Genomic DNA, 21,729 nt, shown 5'->3' with positions numbered 1-21,729 from the left:
ATTATATAGGACATCTTATTTACTGCGTTATTTTATGAGCCCATATTCTGGGATCGACAACTATGTTCTCTAGAGCAGGAGCTGAAGTTGACAGCCTCCTTACTATTACTTTTATTATAAGATCCTAAATATCCAGCACCTTGCTTTTGTGCATTGGTAGGAGATAAGCGCTTCTAACATTGTGTCTTTGGCAGCTTCCTAGATATGGACATGTTCTGAGCATGTATGTCAGGAAGGCATTCCGTACCTGTCCTACCAATCAGAATAGGAGTGGATGGTAACCTCCTGATGTGGAAGTGAGAGATACTAAATACCTAACTAGATGGGCATTTCCTGAAGGAAATACATGGTGCTTGAACAGCGCTGCCAGCTTTAGCACATTTGGCACTGCGGTTGCCACTTTGGCACATTCGGCGCCACTTGGTAGCCACTTTGGCCACTTGGTAGCCACTTTGGCACATTCAGCACCCCGGTAGCCACTTTGGACACTTGGTAGTCACTTTGGCACATTCGGTACCTTGGTAGCCACATTGGCCACTTGGTAGCCACTTTGGCACATTCGGCACCTCGGTAGCCACTTTGGCCACTTGGTAGCCAGTGTAGCACATTTGGCACCTCGGTAGCCACTTTAGCCATGTTGACACATGCTGCCACTGTGGCGCTCCGGGCCCCTCAGGGGCCACTTTGGCACACTGGGCTTCTAAAGCCACTTTGGCGGCCGACTGCAGTGATGGCGAACCTTGGCACTCCAGCTGTTGGACAATTACAACTCCCAGCATGCCTCAACTGCTGCAGGTTGCAAGGGCATGCTGGGAGTTGTAGTTTTACAACAGCTGGAGTGCCAATGTTAGCCATCACTGGGTGAGGCTTTTCAGAAGACATTGGCGCGCTGCGCCTTTAAGACCTTGAATCAGCGATCTGTCAGCCTCTATTAGCTAATACGGGTCATGTGTGGAAGCTGCATTTGCATAGCTGCCATCTTTGTAAGGTCACTGCACCTGCATTGTGGCTTCAATCCATGTCAGTTGGGGGTCATGGAAAGGTCGCCATTAATTCCTATGGGAAAATTTTTGCTTAAAACGCGAATTTTTTTAAAAAAAACTACAAATCGGATCAACTCCAAAAATACATGGCACACCTATCCCCACCGAGGGCTTCGAAAAGCCGCCTGAACGGGGTCTCTGCGCCGAGCAGTTCGGGCCGCATTAATTGCAGAAAACGTGCAGAAGTAGTAGAATAAAATATAAGAAATCGGATTACAATATGTTGCTTGAACCTAGAGGTTCAAGCACCATAATTATGACAAATTTCTGTGAGCTCCTCACATGTCCAGTGTGAATACCGTACTTCTATTCTGGAGCAGCAAGTCTTACAACTCCGCTTTCAGCCTTTCCACTGTGAGGCCATGTGCACACGGTGCGGATTCTGCTGCAGATACGCAGCGGATTTGGCCCTACGTATACGCAGCAGAACTGCATGTGATGTACAGTACCATTGTAGCCTATGTGAAACAAAATCCGCAGTGCACATGCTGCTTTTTTTTCCGCGCGGATTTGATGCAGAATGAAAAAAGCAGAATGTCACTTCTTTTGTGCGCTTTTGGTGTAGTTTTCCACCCACTCCATTCTAGAAATCGGTAGGGGAAAACCGCACAAAACATGCAGTGAAACCGCACAAAAAATGAACTAAATCCGCAGGAAATATGCAGGTCATTTGACCTGCAGATTGTGAAATCTGAGCAGAAAATTCCAAAGAAGAATACGCACTGTGTGCACGTAGCCTTAGGGGGCATTTATATTGGGATACGGACCTAGCAGCGTTTATTGTCAGACTATATGAACACATCCTATTAAATAGGAATTGTAATGGAAAGCCCCCATATCAATTAGAGCGGGGGCTGCATGGGCTCGTGGCACTTGGGATAAATGTATGATGTGTAGAGATATTGTTAGGAATATGTTGTCTGTAACCATTTTGCTTTACTGTGCTTAATTGTCTCATGAGGTATCCTCATGATTGCTCTGGTAAAGGGTTAATGATCCCTGTTGTCATGTAACACAAGCAGGTGATTGCCCTGATTGGCTGGCCTGGCTGTCTTTCAGCTGTTAATTTGGATTGGTTGGAAAGTGTCGGGAAGGTGCTCTAGTTATAGCCCCTCCCCCAGGAATTCTCCTCAGTTGTCTGTGAGGAGACAAGCAACTCTCACTATGGAGGCATTGCTGGATGAATTTAGGAGATGTGTGGCAGGAGAAGACTGCTTTGAATGGCTTTGTTCCTGCTTTGATACTGTGAGTCCCCTTGCTTGCTGCCATCCCCGTGGATAGTCCTGAGCAACCAGGTCCAGCTATGTGTGAGGTAGTGAAAGATGAGTCAATGCTGATTAGGCCGAGTAGGAACCGAGCATCACTGAATAGGCGTTCAAAGGTGATTTACTCACCTAACTCATTCCCTGTCAGGAAGACCCGTGGTACCGGGAAGCGTGGAGGAAAGAGGATTACCGCTGACAGCCCGGAAGCGAGAAATCGAGCATCGGCGGGTGCTTTGGTGGAGGGGAACCGTGTATAACGCCGGAAGGGACTGATTCAGAACCCCACTGTCGGCGGTGCCAACACCAACCCTTCACCGCTGCGACCGCGCCAGCAGAACTTATCAGAACCAGCGTACCAGGCTGACTGTATCAGCAGTCAGTGCTGTACCAGCCCAGGCCTGGGCTTCGCTTGACGGCGTTTCAAACAAGGATGACAGGGGGTCATGGAGAGTGAGTCCCCAGAGCCAGAGGAGATCACAGGAACGTGACTTTAGTCTTCACACTGGATCTGGTGAGATATGTTTTTCACCTGATATGCAGGGCTCTAATGTATGGGATGAAGGGAGGGTTTTGGGTTAGTGCAAAGAGCTGTCAATCAGGGGCTGGCTGGCAGCTGTGGCTACCCTGTGCCTAAGCCTCACCTTCCTACTGCAGTTGGGTTCTCTAGAATTTCTGGGATATTTTTGAAGGAAGCTATTGTTTCTAAAATGTCACCTTTGGGATTTCAACTGCTACGGTCCAAGAGAAGATCGGGCAGCAGGAGTAGTGGGTTATTTTCACGTTGTTCCCGAATTATAAGCCTGCAACGTAAACTGACAAAAAGGATGATAGGTTTGAATCTGATGTGGACAGGAGAAAAACCTTCAAATCCTTCCACTTTTGTATACAAGCATTTTACATTTACGCCGCTGTTTTTGGGATAAGGAGCCCAAGCTGTAGCTCTGGTTTATTTCAACATCACAATATCATTTTAGAGGCGTACAGTAACTTCAGAGGAACAGCTTGGCTCTTATGATGAGGCCTTCCGGCAAAAAATAGCAGTTCATACTAGTGGTTGTTGGGGAGTTAAAGACGTCAGACTTTTGATTAACTTAATGCTTTCCCAAAGTCACATGACTCTGAGGTTGGCGTTACAGCAACTTCTTAAAAAAGGAATTTGCTGCTCATTTAAAGAGAATCTGTCACCCCATTTTTGACCTATGAGCTGCGGCCACAGCCATCAGGGGCTTAGCTACAGCATTCTGTATTGCTGTAGATAAGCCCCCGATGCAACCTGAAAGAGAAGAAAAACAAGTTAGATTATACTCACCGGGGAACGGTCTCGGGCGTGGTGGATGTTGCGGTCCGGTCCGGCACCTCCCATCTTCTAACGATGATTCCTCCTTCTGCCGCAGGCGTACTTTATCTGCCCTGTTGAGGGCAGAGTAAATTACTGCAGTGCGCAGGTGCCAGGAAACGTCAGAGAGGTCCGGCGCCTGCGCACTGCAGTACTTTACTCTGCCCTCAACAGGGCAGATAAAGTACGCCTGTGCAGGAGCCGTGGCAGAAGAAGGAGGACATCATCGCTAGAAAATGGGACACGCCGGACTTGACGCCGTGGTGAGTATAATCTAACTCGTTTTTCTTATCTTTCAGATTACATCAGTGGCTTATCTACAGCATTACAGAATGCTGTAGATAAGCCCCTGATGGCGGTGGCTGCAGCTCAGTCCAAAAATGGGGTGACAGATTCCGTTTAATGACGTCGAGTTTAAGTGGCCGAACACTTGCCGTTTTTGCCATGAATGTTCCTACTGTAGTGGAACACACCCGATGTCCAAATGTTTTTAAAAAACAGAATGTCAGTGCACAGGTGCCTGGTACCCGACACGCTGTTGCAAAAGGGACGGACACCGTCGAGGCTAGCTGCAATGCGCCCCTGGCTCGACAGCTTCCCAGACAGGGCGAAAGAGCGCTTACTCACTGACGGTTTTGCTGAAGGGTTTTTCGTGCTGGAGTTTCAAGGGCCAGGCTGTCGCTGCAACGACAACTTGGCATCTGTGCGTTTTTAAAGAATCAGTTGTGTAAGATATTCTTCAGAAAGTGTTCTCTCTGGGCCGCATTGATGGCCCCTTTTGTTGCCCCTCTTTCACATTTCAGGGTTTCTCCCTTCGGTGGAGTACCGAAGAAGGAGGCTGGCACTTTTCGGATAATCTATCATTTGTCGTATACCCATCTGGGTTTTCACGGAACGAGTTTTCCACGGTTTAGGTGTCTGTCTCCTACACCTCGTTTGATGTAGCCATCAACATGTTGCGCACCCATGGCCGGAATTCTCTTGATAGCTAAAATCGACATTAGGTCGGCTTTTGGATTTTACTGGTTTCTCCATCGGGGTTTGACTCTCGGTTTTCATTTCCAATGGATGTTTTTCTTCGATAAACGCCTGTCTATGGCTTTGCATTATCCTGCTTCTTTTCTGTAATGGGTTACAGAAGATACCATAAGGTCTGGTAGTATGTTACATTACCTGAACAATTTTTTTTTTTTTGGTGTTGCGGATTTCCTAGAATACTACCGTTTGTTATCGGGCTTTCAGGTAATTGTTCAGGCGTTTGGCATTCCTTTGGCCACCAAAAAGATGGTGGGTTCCTGTCGAATTATTGAATTCTTAAGAATCGTGTTAGATTCCAAAAACTTGGAATTGCTCCTTTCGGCGGAGATAGTGGACAAAATTATTGTTGGCATCCAGCAGTTTATTACCAGCTAAAAGGTCACCCTTAAAGTGTTGCAGTCGCTCTTAGGTATCCTCAATTTCGCTTCACTGATTATGCCAGTCGGTAGGGTGTTTGTAGGCGCTTGTAGGACAGCATGAAGGGACTTTGTCCCCTTTGGCTCATATACGGGTTTCTAAGACGATGAGAGCGGATTTGTTTTTCTGGCTCTGATTTTTACAAGACTTTAACGGGATTTGCTGTATAAAAGATCCGTTCGTTTTCTCGTCGAACTTGGGCCTTCCTTTTGAATTTAGTTATGGACACGGGTATCTGCCTTCGGTTCGGTCAGTTTTGGGTGTCAGTTATTTTTTCGTACAGCTGACAAAGGTGACAGAAGTCGCCTGGTTTTGAATAAGGTTTTTGCGGTTTTAGTTGCTGTGACTCTTTGAGATCAGAGTTTGTCTAATAGAATCATAGAATCGTAGAGTTGGAAGGGACCTCCTGGGCCATCTGGTCCAACCCCCTGCTCAAAGCAGGATTCGCTAAATCATCCCAGTCAGATGTCTGTCCAGCCTCTGTTTGAAGAATAAAAGTATACCCTTGTTGTCATACAGCCCAGGTCTAGTGGGTGCCATTAATATGCCGTCGTCAAAGAGTCTGGACATTGCAGAGTTATTAAGGCAGTTGGTTTTGATCTGTTTGAATTTTAATATTTGGCTGAAGGCATCTTTGGGAAGAGAGCCGACTGTTATGGCAAACGACTATTTCCTCAGAATTGGGGGTGTCAGATTACGCCCCTCCGGGCACTGAACGGGAAGGCACTCCTTGTCCAGCGTATCTATGGCAAATATATTCGAAGTAGCCCATGAGTGGCTTCTGTAACATTGGCTGTATTTTTAGCCGCATGGTTGGAATGGTTGCACTTTTGTGCTTTGGAACGGGTTTCACCTCTGTCAGCTTGGGTTTTGATGATCCTACGTTTTGTTTTTGGAAAGACTGGTGGCCATGGGGTACGGCCTTTCCATCATTTACAAATTGGCATATAGAGTATCATTTTTTCTGAGGTTCCATGGTGCATTTTCTATTTTGCTTTTATCCCCAGTTTAACAATTCTCAAAGGGTTGAAGTAATAGCACTTCCAAGTGGACGGAAGGAGAGCTCTCTCTATCGACTTAATGTCCCGAACGTGGGTGGTTTTACATTCAGTTCAATTTGGCATTACAACGTTGCTTGGCTAAGCTGGGGTCGGAGAATTTTTAATTTTCGTTCTACTTATTTTGCATTGGCCTAGCGACGGGGGGCGGCTAGGATGGGTTTTGCAGAAAGCAAGTTTAAGAGGATTGAGAGATGGGGTTCTAGGAGGGTTAAATTGTACATTCGGCCTGATAATACTGTCTCATCTACAGGTAGAAAGTATGTCTGGATTGTAGGTCATTCATTCGTCACTGGGCGAGGAAGAGGGCCCAAGGACGAAACTATACGGACAATCTTTGATTCAATCGCGATGCCGCTTGTATTTGATGGTACAGACGCAGAGGCATGATATGGGAAGCTCTCTGTGTTACACTAAATTGTTTATCTCACCAGTTGCCCAACCCGGATTTGATTATTTTGCATTTAGCTGGTAACGATCTTAGAAGAATACGCAGTCTTGATTTGTTGTGGCAAATGCTACATGATTTAAAAGTTGCACACTCCATGTTTCCATATGCCACTATTGTCTTCTCAGAGATCGTATCATGCTTCATATTTTCTTCTGCGAAACTGCATTTTCTAGAATCCATTTGCAAGAGATTCAATAAAGCATTAGAAGATTTTATTCCGGTGGTGGGTTTTCCCATAGACAAATTGACCTAGAAGGTTTTATCCCGGGGCTTTATAGGCAAGACGAGGTCCACTTAGATGCTATGGGGTTGGATAGTTTTAATATGAGTCTGCAAACCACGATTGTGAAATTGCTGAGGGGTTTGGGAGCGGCCATCCCATATCTGGTGTGTCAGGGTGGGGAAAGTTACCATATTTTTCGGACCATAAGACCCACCCAAAATTTTCCAGAGGAAAATGGGGGGGGGGGGGGGGAGAGAGTGTCAAATGGGGGTCCGTCTTACAGTCCGAATTCAGCTTACCAGGGGAGGTATCAGCACAGATGGAGGAGTGGACACAGGGGTGGTTTGGTGGTCCAGGTTGGTGCGGTGGTATCCAGGAAATCCCATCCCAAGCTGGTGCAGAGGCTCTGTGCTCTGGGTGCAGGGGCAGCGGCTCTCTGTGCTCCGTGGGGGGCTCCACCGGCATTTTCTAAAATGCGCCGCCGGGCTAGGGGCGGCGCATGCTCAGATTCAAATCTCGGCAACTACTGAGGAGTGCTGCAGGAAGAAAACTCATTGAGAGGCAGAGCAGTGACCGCAGTAAGTAGGACAGTGCTGACAAGGGTTACCACTGTGACACTTTAATTGCATAATAGTTGGTGTTTCGACTTGCCTCTGTAAGGTTCTTGGATCCTCTACCAGTCGACATTCATGCACTGTGCACATACCCTTAAGGCTGTGTGCCCACGTTGCGTTTTTTAAACGTTTCCGCAGCGCTTTTAGACAAGCGTTTCTGCTGCAGAAACGCTTAAGAAAAGCATCCAATGTAATCATAATGGAATCCGCACATGTCCTAATGGTGCGTTTTTTTCCGCTGCGGAAACGCTTAGCAGAAAGAAACGCAGCATGTTCATTAATTTTGCAGAAACGCACGCGCTTCAACATACATTCAATTGTATTGCAAAAACGCATAGGAAAACGCATGCAAAAACGCTTAACAAAAGCATCAAAAACGCTTCATAAAACGCATGCGTTTTCCCGGGAAGAGGGTGTGTGTTTCCGCTCAGGAATATTCTGCATGAAAAACGCTACGTAGGCACATAGCCTAAATGTGTTGACCAAACAAAAAACGTAGCTCCAGCACAACTACACACTTCGCTAACCCAGCTGCTGTAATTAGGCCTGGAATCCTGGGCTGGATTATGAGAATGACCTTTCCCAACTGACTCTTGGTTGCTCCTAAATCCCATACCTAATGTCCAGTCAAATTAAAAACTCTCAGTAACCTAGTGTTACTGGTACAGACTTTAAATTACAGAGGCCAACTACCTCAGTGATACGTATCTGCCATCCAAGACCTTACCTCCCGCTTTCTCTTACAGTAACTAAGATATAAGGAGTTTGAATGTTCTCCCCGTGTGCGCGTGGGTTTCCTCCAGGTTCACCAGTTTCCTCCCACATTCCAAAGACATACTGATAGGGAATTAAGATTGTGAGCCCCATTGGGGACAGTGATGATAATGTGTGCGAACTGTAAAGCGCTGTGGAATTAATGGTGTTATGTAAATGATGAAATTTAAAACATAACTTTTACTCTGTTCAATAAAAGACTTGAAAATCATATGTCACCAAAAATCATTTAAAATTGTCGCTCTAGTAAGGGTACCTAACGATACAACAAGAATCAGGCCCCAAATCGACACTATTAAGGATATCAATTGTCACCTAAATGTAATTAGATAACAAAACAAGTACTGGGATACAGCAATTTTAGTTCATCATATATACACCATAACCCAATTTGCACATACATAGTAAATACAACTATTGAGAGCCCATAATGCTGGCTATACATATGTATGAAAATATGAGACCATAGAAAAAATAAAAAATTGGAACAATCTCACCAAAGACTTGAAAGCAGGACGGAAGTCTTCAGGGATCATATATTAGCGGAGGTCCCTGGAACAGGAGGTTGGTAAGACAATACCCTGTCAATCCCTATGGGGATAGCAATCATCTATTCCCCAAAACTCCCGCCCTTACAAGGGCAGTCCACATCTAACCCTGTATTGCATATGCCCTGCACTTTCCCTAAATGGGTGTCCCAACGCGTTTCGTCCAAGCGAACTCCTCAGGGGGACTAGGGATAGCATTGAGAGTAGAAGGATACATATGTCTCTCCAGCTTTAGCACTATGGCACTTTATGACAAGCTAGTCCCCTGAGGAGATCGCTTGGACGAAACGAGTTGGGACACGCATTTAGGGAAAGTGGAGGGCATGTGCAATACAGGGTTAGATGTGGACTGCCCTTGTAAGGGCGGGAGTTTTGGGGAAAAGATGATTGCTAGCCCCATAGGGATTGACAGGGTATTTGTCTTACCAACCTCCTGTTCCAGGGACCTCCGTTAATATATGATCCCTGAAGACTCCCGTCCTGCTTTCAACCCTTTGGTGAGATTGTTCCAATTTTTTCTTTTTTCTATGGTCTCATCTTTTCATACATATGTATAGCCAGCATTATGGCCTCTCAATACTTGTATTTACTATGCATGTGCAAATTGTGTTATGGTGTATATATGATGAACTAAAATTGCTGTATCCCAGTACTTGTTTTGTTATCTAATTACATTTAGGTGACAATTGATATCCTTAATAGTGTTGATTTGGGGCCTGATTCTTGTTGTATCATTAGGTACCCTTACTAGAGCGACAATTTTAAATGATTTTTGGTGACACATGATTTTCAAGTCTTTTATTGAATAGAGTAAAAGTTATGTTTTAAATTTCACCAATTGCTGTATATTATATTTTCCCCTTTTTTGGTGAATCCTGTACATGTCAATTTTGACAAATTGTTCTTGCTTTATAGTCCTCATTTGTTATGTAAATGAGTAAAACTAATAAATATAAAGGTGCCATCATCCCCTATGTGAAGGTTAAAGCTGAAGTTGAAAAGAGGATGGCTTCGACAAAAGGATAATCATCCTAAAACACACGTGAAAATCCACAATAGACTAACTCAAAAGGCGCAAGCTGAAGGTTTTACAATGGCCCTCACAGATCTGAGCATCATTGCAAATCTGAGGCTAGATCTCAAAATAGCAGAGCATGAAAGATGACCCAGGAATCACACAGAACTGGGAGAATCTCCAAAGAAGAATGGATGAAAATCCCGCAAACAAGAATTGAAAGACACTTGGCTGGCTACAATAAGTGTTTACAAGCTGTTATACTTTCAAAAGGGGGTGCCATCAGCCCATTTTCCTTTTTGTAAAATATAATATAAATATACAAACATATATATTTTTAGTTTGTTTGTATTTTTGTCTAAAATACAAAGGGAAAAAGGAAGCGTGTCATCCTTAAATTTTAGGCCTTTTAGATATCATTCCATCTTCAACTTGCTTAACCGTTCATAACATTAATTTTCACCAGGGTTGCTCAAACTTTTACATGCCACTGTATTTACATGCTGGCTTACACGCTATCATCTGTGTGACAGCATGGGAAATGCAGCCCTCTGAACGGCAGTAAATTCAGAGCCAGTGTTTCTCGCGCTGTCACACATATTGCTGAGTGGGATGTCCGGGCCCCCATTTATTTCAAAGAAGTCCGGTTAGAGTTCGAGTTTGGATACTGTTCTGGTGCCCAAACCAAGTTTTTTTTTTTTTATGTGTAATGCCCATCACTACAGAGCAGGCATTCCTCCAGCACAAAATCTGAAGATAGGCATCTGATATTGGTTCTCCATGTACCACACCTTTCCCATTCACACTTTCAGCAGCAGTCATTGCAGATTACTCACATTTTTTATGAAACTCAACATAACGAACAGCTAATCACACTGATCATTGATTAACAATTTCAAAGTATGACATTTGTTAAAAGGAGTATTCTCAAATGGTCTCTAACAGCTCAGACTTAGGATAGGTTACCCTATATCACATCACATTGATCAAAATAATAAAATAGTAGCTCAAATCCCCCTTTGTCACCACCTTAGATAAAAATTACAAAATAAAAAAAAAATTGTCTTTTTTTCATTCTTTGCTGTTAGAGTTGTGTTAGGCTTAGGCTATGTACCCACGTATGCAGATAAAAACGGACTCCTTCCCAGGAAAAACGTGCTGTTTTTGCGTGTTTTTTGTGCGTTTTTAACAGGAGCATCCTCCTGCTCACAGATTATAGTTAGAAATGCGGATTTTTCAGCGAAATTTACGAGTATGCTGCGGTTTTTACCACCATGCTTTTTTTCGTGGAAAAAAAAACGCATCAATATGCACAAAGTGCGGAATTCATTAAAATGAATGGGATGCTTCTTGTAAGCGTTTTTGCCGGTAAAAACACTTAAACGTGAAAAAATGCTTACGTGGGTACACAGCCTTAGAGTTAGAACTGGTTAAAAAAAAAAAAAAAAAGGATAACGATATGCTGTCTAGTGTAGAGCACAAGTGCTCGCTACTCGAGTTTGTGCATACCCGAGCACCTGATTCAGAGTATCACAACTACCCGCATGTTTTTTTTTGGGGTGTCTAACAACCGAGAGACTCGAGCATATTCAGTGCATACACGAGTACCCAATGCAAACTGGACTCTGGACTAGCGCCCACTTGCGCTCAACCCTAGTGACGACGTACTCAATATGACAACCTAATGTTATCAAATTCTGTGTCATACCTGTGGGTTCAAAATGCTCACTATGCCCCTGGATAAAATCCTTGAGGGGTGTAGTTTCTAAAACTGGGTCATTACATTACTAGGGATGATTGAATAGCTTCAGATAAGGAAGGATAAGGATTCAAATAGCTGCATCAGTAACCCGGATACCTGGAGTGCTCCCGATCAGCTGTTCGGCGCTGCATCTGCATGCGTTGAGGCTGTTTCACAGTCACAACACATGCATGGAGAGCCCAACAAAGAGGCTGTCCATACATGTGGTGTGACTGTTTCACAGCATCAACGCATGCAGCTGCGGCACCGAACAACTGATCGGGAGCACTCCAGGTATCTGGTTTACCAAGGCAGCTATTCGGTAAGCGCTATAGCTATTTGGATAAGCACTTACCTGAAGCGATTTCTATCAACCCTAGTCATTACAGCCAATTTTATGTTCAAAAAAGTCAAATGGTGCTCCTTTTCTTCCGAGCCCTGCCGTGTGCTGAAACAGTGGATTTCCCCCACATATGAGGTATCGGCATACTCAGGAGAAATTGCACAAGCTAGCAGGGAACATAGACCTTTAAAGGGAATCTGTCACTTATTTTTTAGACTATCAGCTGCCAGCTCCGCCATCAGGGACTTATCTACAGCATTCTGTAATGCTGTAGATAAGCCCCCGATATAACCTGAAAGAGAAGAAAAACAAGTTACCGTATCTTATACTCACACAGGGGCGGTCTGGGTCCGGTCTTGGGCCGATGGGTGTCGCGGTCCGGTCCAGTGCCTCCCATCTTCTAGTGATGACTTCCTATTCTACTTCCCGGTGCGGCTCCGGTGCAGGTGTACTGCTCTGCCCTGTGGAGGGCAGAGCAGAGTCCTGCAATGCGCAGGGACCGGAACTCTCTGACCTTTCCCGGCGCCTGCACACTGCAGTGCTCTGCTCTCAACAGGGCAGAGCAGTGCGCCTGCGCCGGGCCGCGACAGGAAGCAAAGAGACCGTCACCGCTAGAAGATGGGAGGCACCGGACCGCGACACCCATCGGACTAAAACTGGACCAGGACCACCCCTGGGTGAGTATAATAGAATTTGTTTTTCTTATCTTTCAGGTTACATCGGGGGGGGGTTTATCTACAGCATTACAGAATGCTGTAGATAAGCCCCTGATGGCAGTGCCAGATTCCCTTTAACTCCACCCAAACCCATCCCACTACTCCAAATGTCACAAACAGCCCGGCACAATCTCCTGTAAAGCAGGGCTCCCCAACTCCAGTCCTCAAGGCCCACCAACAGATCATGTTTTCAGAATTTCCTTTGTATTGTACAGGTGATGCAATTATCACCTGAGCAATACTAAGGAAATCCTGAAAACATGATCTGTTGGTGGGCCTTGAGGACTGGAGTTGGGGAACCCTGCTGTAAAGGACACTGGGAATAAAATGTATCTCCTACTCCCCAGGCATTGACAGGTAGATGGATGTGGAGAGATCTGAATGTATTCATATTATAAAAAGGGAATACAGCAGGGTGTATATACAGTACATTACACAGGGTATAGAGCAGGGTGTGCACATGTATATACACCCTCTATATAGATATGGAAACAAGGGGGGGGTGAGTCTGCAGTGATGTCTACAGCAGCAGTTTAAACAGAATTAGAGAGCTCTGCTGAATTCAGCCCCGCCACTAAAACTGCCTAGCAGTATAGCAAGCTCTGCCCATCCATCAGTATCCAGAGAACAAAACTGGCAGATTTGGAGGTGGCATAACCGAGAGCAGGAGATACTCAGCCAGAGATTATGTAACCCCAGGAGCAGCTCACATTACAAAAGGATTGGCAAATGCACAGTATTTGGAGAGCTTATCTGTGAGAGATAGTTCACATGAAAGTGACATGTAAAGTAGTGGCCAATCATTTTATTGGTGCATAGAGATCATATGGACAGTCCATATGGACTTCATATGTATGGATTCCATTTATAACGGATACATTGAAATTATAAACATAGAAGACTGTAATTGGCCTGATTTTCTTCTATGTATAAAAAGGAAATGCAAAATCCAAACATACAGATGGAAAAATAGACCTTTTGGGATTAAATAATGTACAATTTTTCATAAGGCTGTCTGAAGTAGGCCTTAAGACACAAATCTGGAGTAGACCTGGAGTCACAAGAACCTACTAAGAGTCCTAAACCTTCCCACTCCGTGTGTTCATATGAGCCAAAAAAAAAACCACTTTAAGGGTATGTGCACACGATACAGAAATCCCGCGAAGTTACTGCGGGAATTCCGGAATTCCATTCCACGGGAAAACCGCATTTTAAATTCCAACGATTTTCCCGTGGAAAGACTAGCGATTTGCAAGCGTAATTAGCTTGCAGAATGCTAGCGTTTTCCAAGTGATCTGTAGCACTGCTTGGAGAACTGATTGACAGGTTGGTCACACTCGTCAAACAGTGTTTGACGAGTGTGACCAACTTTTTACTATTGAGGCTACCTATGAGCATCAGTAGTAAAAAGATCTAATGTTAAAAGTAAAAAAAATTAAAAATGGTGTTTTTCTCACCTACGACGTCCCGCGAAGCGTTCCCGATCATTGCAATGCTGTCGGCAGGTCCCGTTCCTAGTGATGCATTGTGGCAATGACCTTTGATGACGTTGCGGTCTCGCGAGACCACGCCGTCAAAGGTCATTGCCACAATGCATCACTGGGAACGGGACCTGCCAGCAGCATCGCTGAAGCCTGGGGACGCTGAGAGGGACATCGGAAGGTGAGAATATCATGATTTTTTTATTTTAACTCTATTTTTTACAGGGATATGGTACCCAGAGCCCGGAGGAGAAAATATTCTGCTTACTTTTCGCATTGGTGGGCACAACCACATGCGGAAAGTAAGCAGAACAAAGCATTCCTATGTGGGCGGAATTGCTGCGATTCCGCAAAATTAATGAGCATGCTGCATATTTTTCCGCGATGCGATTCCTCCACAGGTAAATCCGCAGGATTAGCACAGCATTGTGGAATCCCATAGGATTGCATGGGATGCTGTTTTTTTTTTTGTTTTCGCGGCAAAAACGAGTTAAAAACCGCAGCGAAAACGCAAAAAAACGCAACGTGTGAACACAGCCTAATACTACACTTATATGCCAATTATTCAACAATAGTCCGGCAGGTCGTCTCTTCCCAGAAACTAGCCGACACTCACATACTGTAAGCATGTCTCACCACCAGTGCAATTGAGGTCTCCTCAATTGTCCACCATCATGGGGGTAAAACAAGATGATGTACGCCTGGACCAAGACTATGAGGGGAGCCAGGCAACAAGATATCAACAGGCATCCTGCCAAGTAGGTGCGATTACAGAACCTGAGGCCAAACTAGTCACCCCACCTAATTAGCATGGGGAGATGTAAAGGTGTTTTGCTCACTTAAGCAGAGTCTGGGAACGTCAAACATTTGTATGAAATGTAAGAATAGGCTCCGACCGACACTGGGGGCAGTTTGTAGACAAATACTTATGGCGCATTTTAAAAACACCCTTTGCTGTAGCGCCTTTTCCTTCCCCCAACAGTATGTAAAACTCTAACTTTGACAATGTATTCTGGTGCACATGCAATATAACCACACACATTATAAAAATACTGGGTGTCAGATCAGGCTTGACAAGTGGCAAATGAGTTAACACTAAAGCAACATGACACCTGTCCTGCAGCTGCCCTGTCTCCAGATAGTCTACGCTCTATGTGGCCACTTTTAGAAGATGATGAGCCAGAATAGTAGGACACTTCTTTTAGTTTTTATAGTTGCATCCTACTTCTACAAAGCGCACTAGAGTCTCCCTTTATTTAGAAGCTTCAGGAGTAGGTTTTTTTTTTAATCAGATAAATTTTTATTAAATGATAATTATATCATATGACATCAAGCAGTTGTTCGCATATAATCATAAATTATGAACAAAACTCCCCCCCTTCGAGACCCCTTCAGTGTCTTCCTCATTTCTATTCCGATAAGGAGTAGGTTGGGCAACAAAAAAAAGCTATCACATGTTTTTCAGAATTTCACCATGAAAAAAATTTCAGACAAAATATTTGTGATAAAATCATGCAAACTTTAGGCTAAGGCAACACAAATCCTATAGAGGAACAGATCACAGATAATTTATTAAAGTTTTTGCCATTTTTCTAGCATAAATTTATTTTACAAACCTCACTAAAATTTGCAACTTTTAACTTCTCTTCCCATTTTTATAAACGGTCGTGGTCAATTATTTTACAAATCTTTACTTCGTCAAGACTTGTCACAGCATATGTATGGATAGCCTGTGTGTTGTGCTCTTCATACATGTGCTGGGACAGTGACACTGCCGCGACACATGCAGCTGTGGCGCTGATCGGCAGGAGCGATCCAAGAAGCCGGGTTCCCTCTGCAGCTTATTCGCTATAGCTTGCCTAATAAGAAGGAACCCAAACAAATTCACTCAAATCTAGTCAGGAGTTCAAGAGGGGAATAATAAATGCAGGGATATCATTGCAATATATTAACATAAAAACTTAGGCAAGAGAGCTTCTCAATTTAAAAAAAAAAAATATTCGCCAGCAGTCTTTCTTACAAGCTACCAGCGATAACATCACTAGCGGAATGAGAATGTTGTAGTCGATCCACACAGTCATCATGGCTCACCGGATATACATACACTCCCTGACAGAAGTTATGTCGCTTATCAATGTTATGTAAATAAAAGCTTATAACCTGATGTTAAATTCATCCATTGGTTGTATAAATTATTCTTTTGAAAGCTGAAACCCTCCGAAATGTGGTTTAGGTTAAGAAAATAAATTGGCATCATTGCAGAAATATTGATCATTTAATGGACACAGAATGGTCAGATTTTGGCAAGACAAAAGTTTTGTCGCCTGGTCATATAACGCACCCAATCCTAGTTTACGTCCTCACCTGTGCTCAGTAAATGATCGGTTAATTAGTGGGTGTGTATAAAAAGAAACCCAGCACCCCAGACCTTCACTTGAGCTCTGATAACATGCCAAAAATCCACCTTGCGACCAAAGCCTGGATTATCAAGAGGCTGAAGACCAGATCCACTGAAGAGGTGGCTGGCACCTTTAATGTGTCTCAGCGTCAAGTACAAAGAATTAAAAAAAGATTCGGAGAGAGTGGAGATGTGTTTGACAAGTCCAGGTCTGGCAGACACCGCAAAACAGCTGCTCAGGAGGAACGTTTGTTGGTTAGAAAATCCAAAGCAAGCCCCTCTTCCACTGCAGCAGAGCTCCAATAGGCCAGGCTACCTCAAGTCCTTGTGTCAACTAGAACAGTCCCATGGTCAAATCAGTGCCCAGAAGCCAGCACTAAACAAAAGACAAATAAAAAACCGTGTGGCAATTGCAAAGTCCCACAGCCTGCTAAACAGATGGACGCTGGAAAAGTGGCAGAAGGTGGATTTCTCTGATGAATCTTCAGTAGAATTACACCACAGCCGCCACAAATACTGCAGGAGACCTACTGGAGCCCATTTGGATCCAAAATACACACAGAAAACAGTTAAATTTGGTGGTGGAAAGATCATGGTCTGGGGTTACATTAAGTATGGGGGGGGGTGCGAAACATTTGCAAGGTGGAGGGCAATATCAATAGCCTAATATATCAAGAAGTATTAGCTACTTCTTATATTCAAAATCATAAAAGGGGTCAAATTCTGCAGCAGGATGGTGCTCCATCTCATACATCCTCCCTACAACAAAGTTCCTCCAGGCAAAAAAAGATCAAGGTGCTCAATGACTGGCCAGCCAAGTCACCAGACATGATCATTGAGCATGTTTGGGGTAGGATGAAAGAGGAAGCTTGGAAGACAAAACCAAAGAATCTAGATGAGCTCTGGAGGCATGTAAGACTGCATTCTTTGCTATTCCTGATGACTTCATTAATAAATTGTATGAATCATTGTTGAACCTCATGGATGCAGTCCTTCAAGCTCTTGGAAGTCAAACAAAATATTAAATACAGGAAAGATGTATATCTTTGTACCGTGTTAGCCAGTAGATAGAAAAATATTCAGAATTGAGAGTCCTCAGTGGTTGATACCATCTTTTCAGTTAGCCATTAAAAGGTAACACATTGCAAGCTTTCGAGACTACAAATGTCTCTTCAGGTGTCTATGCCTGATGAAGAGACCTGAGTAGTCTCGAAAGCTTGCAATGTGTTACCATCTTTTCAGTTAGCCATTAAAAGGTATCAACCACTGAGGACTCTCAATTCTGAAAATATTAAATATGACTCTAATAGCACCACAACTTCATTCACCAATGTTATGCAACATATTTGTATTTTAAGTTAATTATTTGTTTGAATATCACATTACTTTCTGTGGCCGACAAAACTTTTGTCTTGCCGACAAAACTTTTGTCTTGCCAAAATCTGACCATTCTGAGTCCATTAAATGATCAATATTTCTGCAATGATGCCAATTTATTTTCTTAACCTAAACCACATTTCGGAGGGTTTCAGCTTTCAAAAGAATAATTTATACAACCAATGGATGAATTTAACACCAGGTTATAAGCTTTTATTTACATAACATGGATAAGCGACATAACTTCTGTCAGGGAGTGTAGAACCCAAGTCAAAATGCAGTGAGCCAGAACAAAAATCTACAGGAACATTAGTTACTACATCTTAACTATAGAGAACAGAGAAGATATTTTTGAGGAACAGAAAAAATGGCAACTTGCACAGAGTGTGGAGTCGGTATCCACTATACCTCCAATGATCACCAGAGCCTATCCTGTAAAGCTAATCCAAACTGATTGTCATGGAATTTTAACAAGCCAACATTTCAGCTCTCTAAAAGAGGCGGACACCGACCCCCCTCTCTCCAGCTGCTGGACACATGGAATACAGCCGGTAACAGATCCCTGGGGGACAAGAGGGGCAACATCTGAGCTAGAGAGTACGCAATATCTGACCACTCGTATAAGACCACCAGAAATGTTCGGTTTTATCAGTCCAACCTTAAGACAACTCTTTTCTGCATCATTTGGGCGTGTCAGTCACTTGTGGATTTCCTCTTCTGAAGAAACGTTTACTAGTATGAGCGATCAAATTAAGAACTATCATCTGGGACAATTTGTCCACATTCCATGAATGGAGACACTTTGTAAACAGCGGGGAGCGGAGATGTCAGGAGCTCGTCTACACGCACCAGCGGGGAGCGGAGATGTCAGGAGCTCGTCTACACGCACCAGCGGGGAGCGGAGATGTCAGGAGCTCGTCTACACGCACCAGCGGGGAGCGGAGATGTCAGGAGCTCGTCTACACGCACCAGCGGGGAGCGGAGATGTCAGGAGCTCGTCTACACGCACCAGCGGGGAGCGGAGATGTCAGGAGCTCGTCTACACGCACCAGCGGGGAGCGGAGATGTCACACCCAGGGCAACATGATCTGGACATAAAGGAATAACACCCAATTCCACCACATATAAGTAACACGGTGATTGACAGACACCCAGTTTACCCCACAGGATGTTGCGCATCGGCCAGTCACATCATCTAGAGGTATGGATGGCTGAAACAGGAAAGTGACTGGACAGAGAAACAAGCAGGTATACAGGGCGCCAACTCACGGAGGGGTCTCAGGTAATGCGCCACGCTGCAGCCAGTCAGGTTACAGATCGTCTTCAGACCGCCAAGGCCGATTGGCTGCCACGGGCGCAGGCCTCCATTTCCATGATATAGCCCATGCACTAAGTGCCAAACATCAGATCATCAATCGTGCATTAGGTATTGGGGGAGTAGCGCCGGCTCCCCACCATCCCACACCCAGCATTACAGGATTGGGCAGCAAGAGAAGACCCCAGTCACAGCCACCATGCCAGTGTGAGGGGAGGGTCACCCTAACTTTTATAGGACTGTGCACACTGGGGTCACACTCCTCACATACTGCAGCTTGCGATCACACACATGGAGGGGTGTCAGGGGATGGAGCCCCCACATCTGCCCCAGGACTGATAGGTGTGCCCCTCCGATCACTACTCACCCGGACCAGGTTGCTGACTGCAGACTGCACGGCGGCCACAGGTGCGGTGAGCTCCGGGATGGCCTTCCCGTCCACCTCCCCCTCTTCGTGCATGATCACCAGGTGGGAGATCTGCTGGGCCACAGGCTCCAGGATACTTTCTATGGTTTTCGTGTGGAAGACCGGCATGGCTGCAGCGGTGCTCGCCCTCAGTCAGTCAGAAAGCCGGCAGTGCTGCCTCTGGTCCGTACTCGGGCACGCTGCCCTTGCCCCCAGTGATGCCTGCTGCCGGCGCCCTTGTAGGAGCCCTCCTCTGCCCGATCCCGCTGCCTCCTGTCTCCGGACACTTCCAGGCAGCTCTCCCAACTCCACGGTCTCCTGCCTGTCCTGTGACGTCACCGCACCCCGCCCTCCACGTCCTGCCCGGCTCCGCCCCGTCTTCTTACAGGAAATTCATAGGTTGCTGCAGTAATCCATCACTTTGAGCAGCGCGCCTCCTGCAGCGCCGGACGATAACGTCACTGCCCTATCTCCTTATAAGGAAAAGCCAGGGATCAGAGAGGGATTCCTGGGGATGTGACGTCATCGCTGAGGAAGAAGAATGCAGAGAAGGCCGAGTGTACTGACCTGAGCGTGTGCCTGCCTGGTCCAGATGTGCTGGGCTCACGGCCCTGGACCGAGGAAGTAGCCAGCGTTGTCTAGGGGCCAGTGCAGTGGGCAGGGAGGGGAGAGCTGTCTGACAGCAGGCTAAGCCCCCATACAAAGCGATGGAGAGCTCCCGACCCCGCAGGGATGGGTGCTACAACCAAACACAGTGGGAGCACTCGGGCCGAGGCCAGATTACCCCATATAGTGGCGTAACTACAACGTTATGGCCCCCCCATGCCAAAATACCACCCAAATTCACATTTTCCTTATTCATTTCACACACTATAGCTTTGTTGCAATGTTCTATAGTCTGACCTCAGTGACGTAACTAGAGTATGATGGGCTCGATGCAAGATTTATTTATTTGTCCCCCGTTCTGATGCTGTTATGTAATGTATAAAAGAAAATAATCCATTATACTCATCAGGGGCTTACATAGACGTGATGGGGATCCATATAAGAAGTATAATGCCCCTCCATGTAATATAATGCACCCCCATAGCCCTCCATGGAATGCACACCCCATATACCTCTATGTAATATAATGCACCCCCATAGCCCTCCATGTAATATAATGCACCCCCATAGCCCTCCATATAATGCACCCCCCATATACCTCTATGTAATATAATGCACCCCCATAGCCCTCCATATAATGCACCCCCCATAGCCCTCCATGTAATATAATGCACCCCCATAGGCCTCCATATAATATGCACACCCCATAGCCCTCCATGTAATATAATGCACCCCCATAGCCCTCCATATATTATGCACACCCCATAGCCCTCCATGTAATATAATGCACCCCCATAGCCCTCCATATAATGCACACCCCATATACCTCTATGTAATATAATGCACCCCCATAGGCCTCCATATAATATTATACACACCCCATAGCCCTCCATGTAATATAATGCACCCCCATAGCCCTCCATGTAATATAATGCACCCCCATAGTCCTCCATATAATTTTATGCACACCCCATAGCCCTCCCTATAATATAATGCACAGTTCATAGTCATCCATTCAGTATAATCAAATGCACCTCCATAGTCATCCATAAAGTATAATGCACAGTATAGTCCTTGGTAAAGTATTATGCACCCCATAGTCACATGTAGTATAATGCAGCAGCCCCATAGCCTTATAATACAAATCTAATATATAAAGCTCAAAGTGTGTGTGTGTGTGTGTGTGTGTGTGTGTGTCAGCCACAAAATTTGGCACAGTCACACGTCTGGACCCTGAGAGCGTCCTAAGCTATGTTGTGAGGTGAAATTTTAACCCCGCGCGTTCCAATTCACCAAACAATTTTGCCCCTATCTACATACGGGGGGAAAAAGTGTGTGCGTGTCAAGCCCCGCCCCTTATTATGATGTCATAATGCCCCTATTTGCATACTAGGGAAACAGTATGTGCGTATCAAGCCCCACCCCTCATTATGATGTCATAATGGTTGCCATGGCGACACTGATGTCATCATAGGTTGCAAGCCCCGCCGCCGCTCATTATGATGTCATAATGGTTGAGTATGGGAAGGAGGATGTGTGATGGGTATATGGGCACGGGACTATG

At 45.1% G+C, this 21,729-nt stretch overlaps 1 protein-coding gene across 3 annotated transcripts in view; it reads right to left on the bottom strand.

Moving 5' to 3' along the window:
• VCL (vinculin) overlaps window positions 1-19,967 on the bottom strand; it is a 272,569-nt gene extending 252,602 nt beyond the window's left edge. For 2 of the 3 annotated variants that reach the window (XM_073581038.1, XM_073581039.1), the window contains exon 1: window positions 19,521-19,967. In XM_073581038.1, coding sequence (XP_073437139.1) covers window positions 19,521-19,688 — 168 coding nt within the window. In that variant the 5' untranslated portion in view covers window positions 19,689-19,967. The remainder of the gene's footprint in view (window positions 1-19,520) is intronic. The other variant, XM_073581037.1, reaches the window with a different exon arrangement.
• Between the last annotated feature and the right edge of the window lie 1,762 nt (window positions 19,968-21,729).

The sequence above is a fragment of the Dendrobates tinctorius genome, unplaced genomic scaffold, assembly GCF_039654945.1.
Source record: "Dendrobates tinctorius isolate UK_male_01 unplaced genomic scaffold, ASM3965494v1 ptg000068l, whole genome shotgun sequence".
Lineage (NCBI taxonomy): Eukaryota > Metazoa > Chordata > Amphibia > Anura > Dendrobatidae > Dendrobates > Dendrobates tinctorius.
The sequence above is the reverse complement of the archived record's forward strand: the minus strand, read 5'-3'. Positions and strand labels throughout refer to the sequence as shown.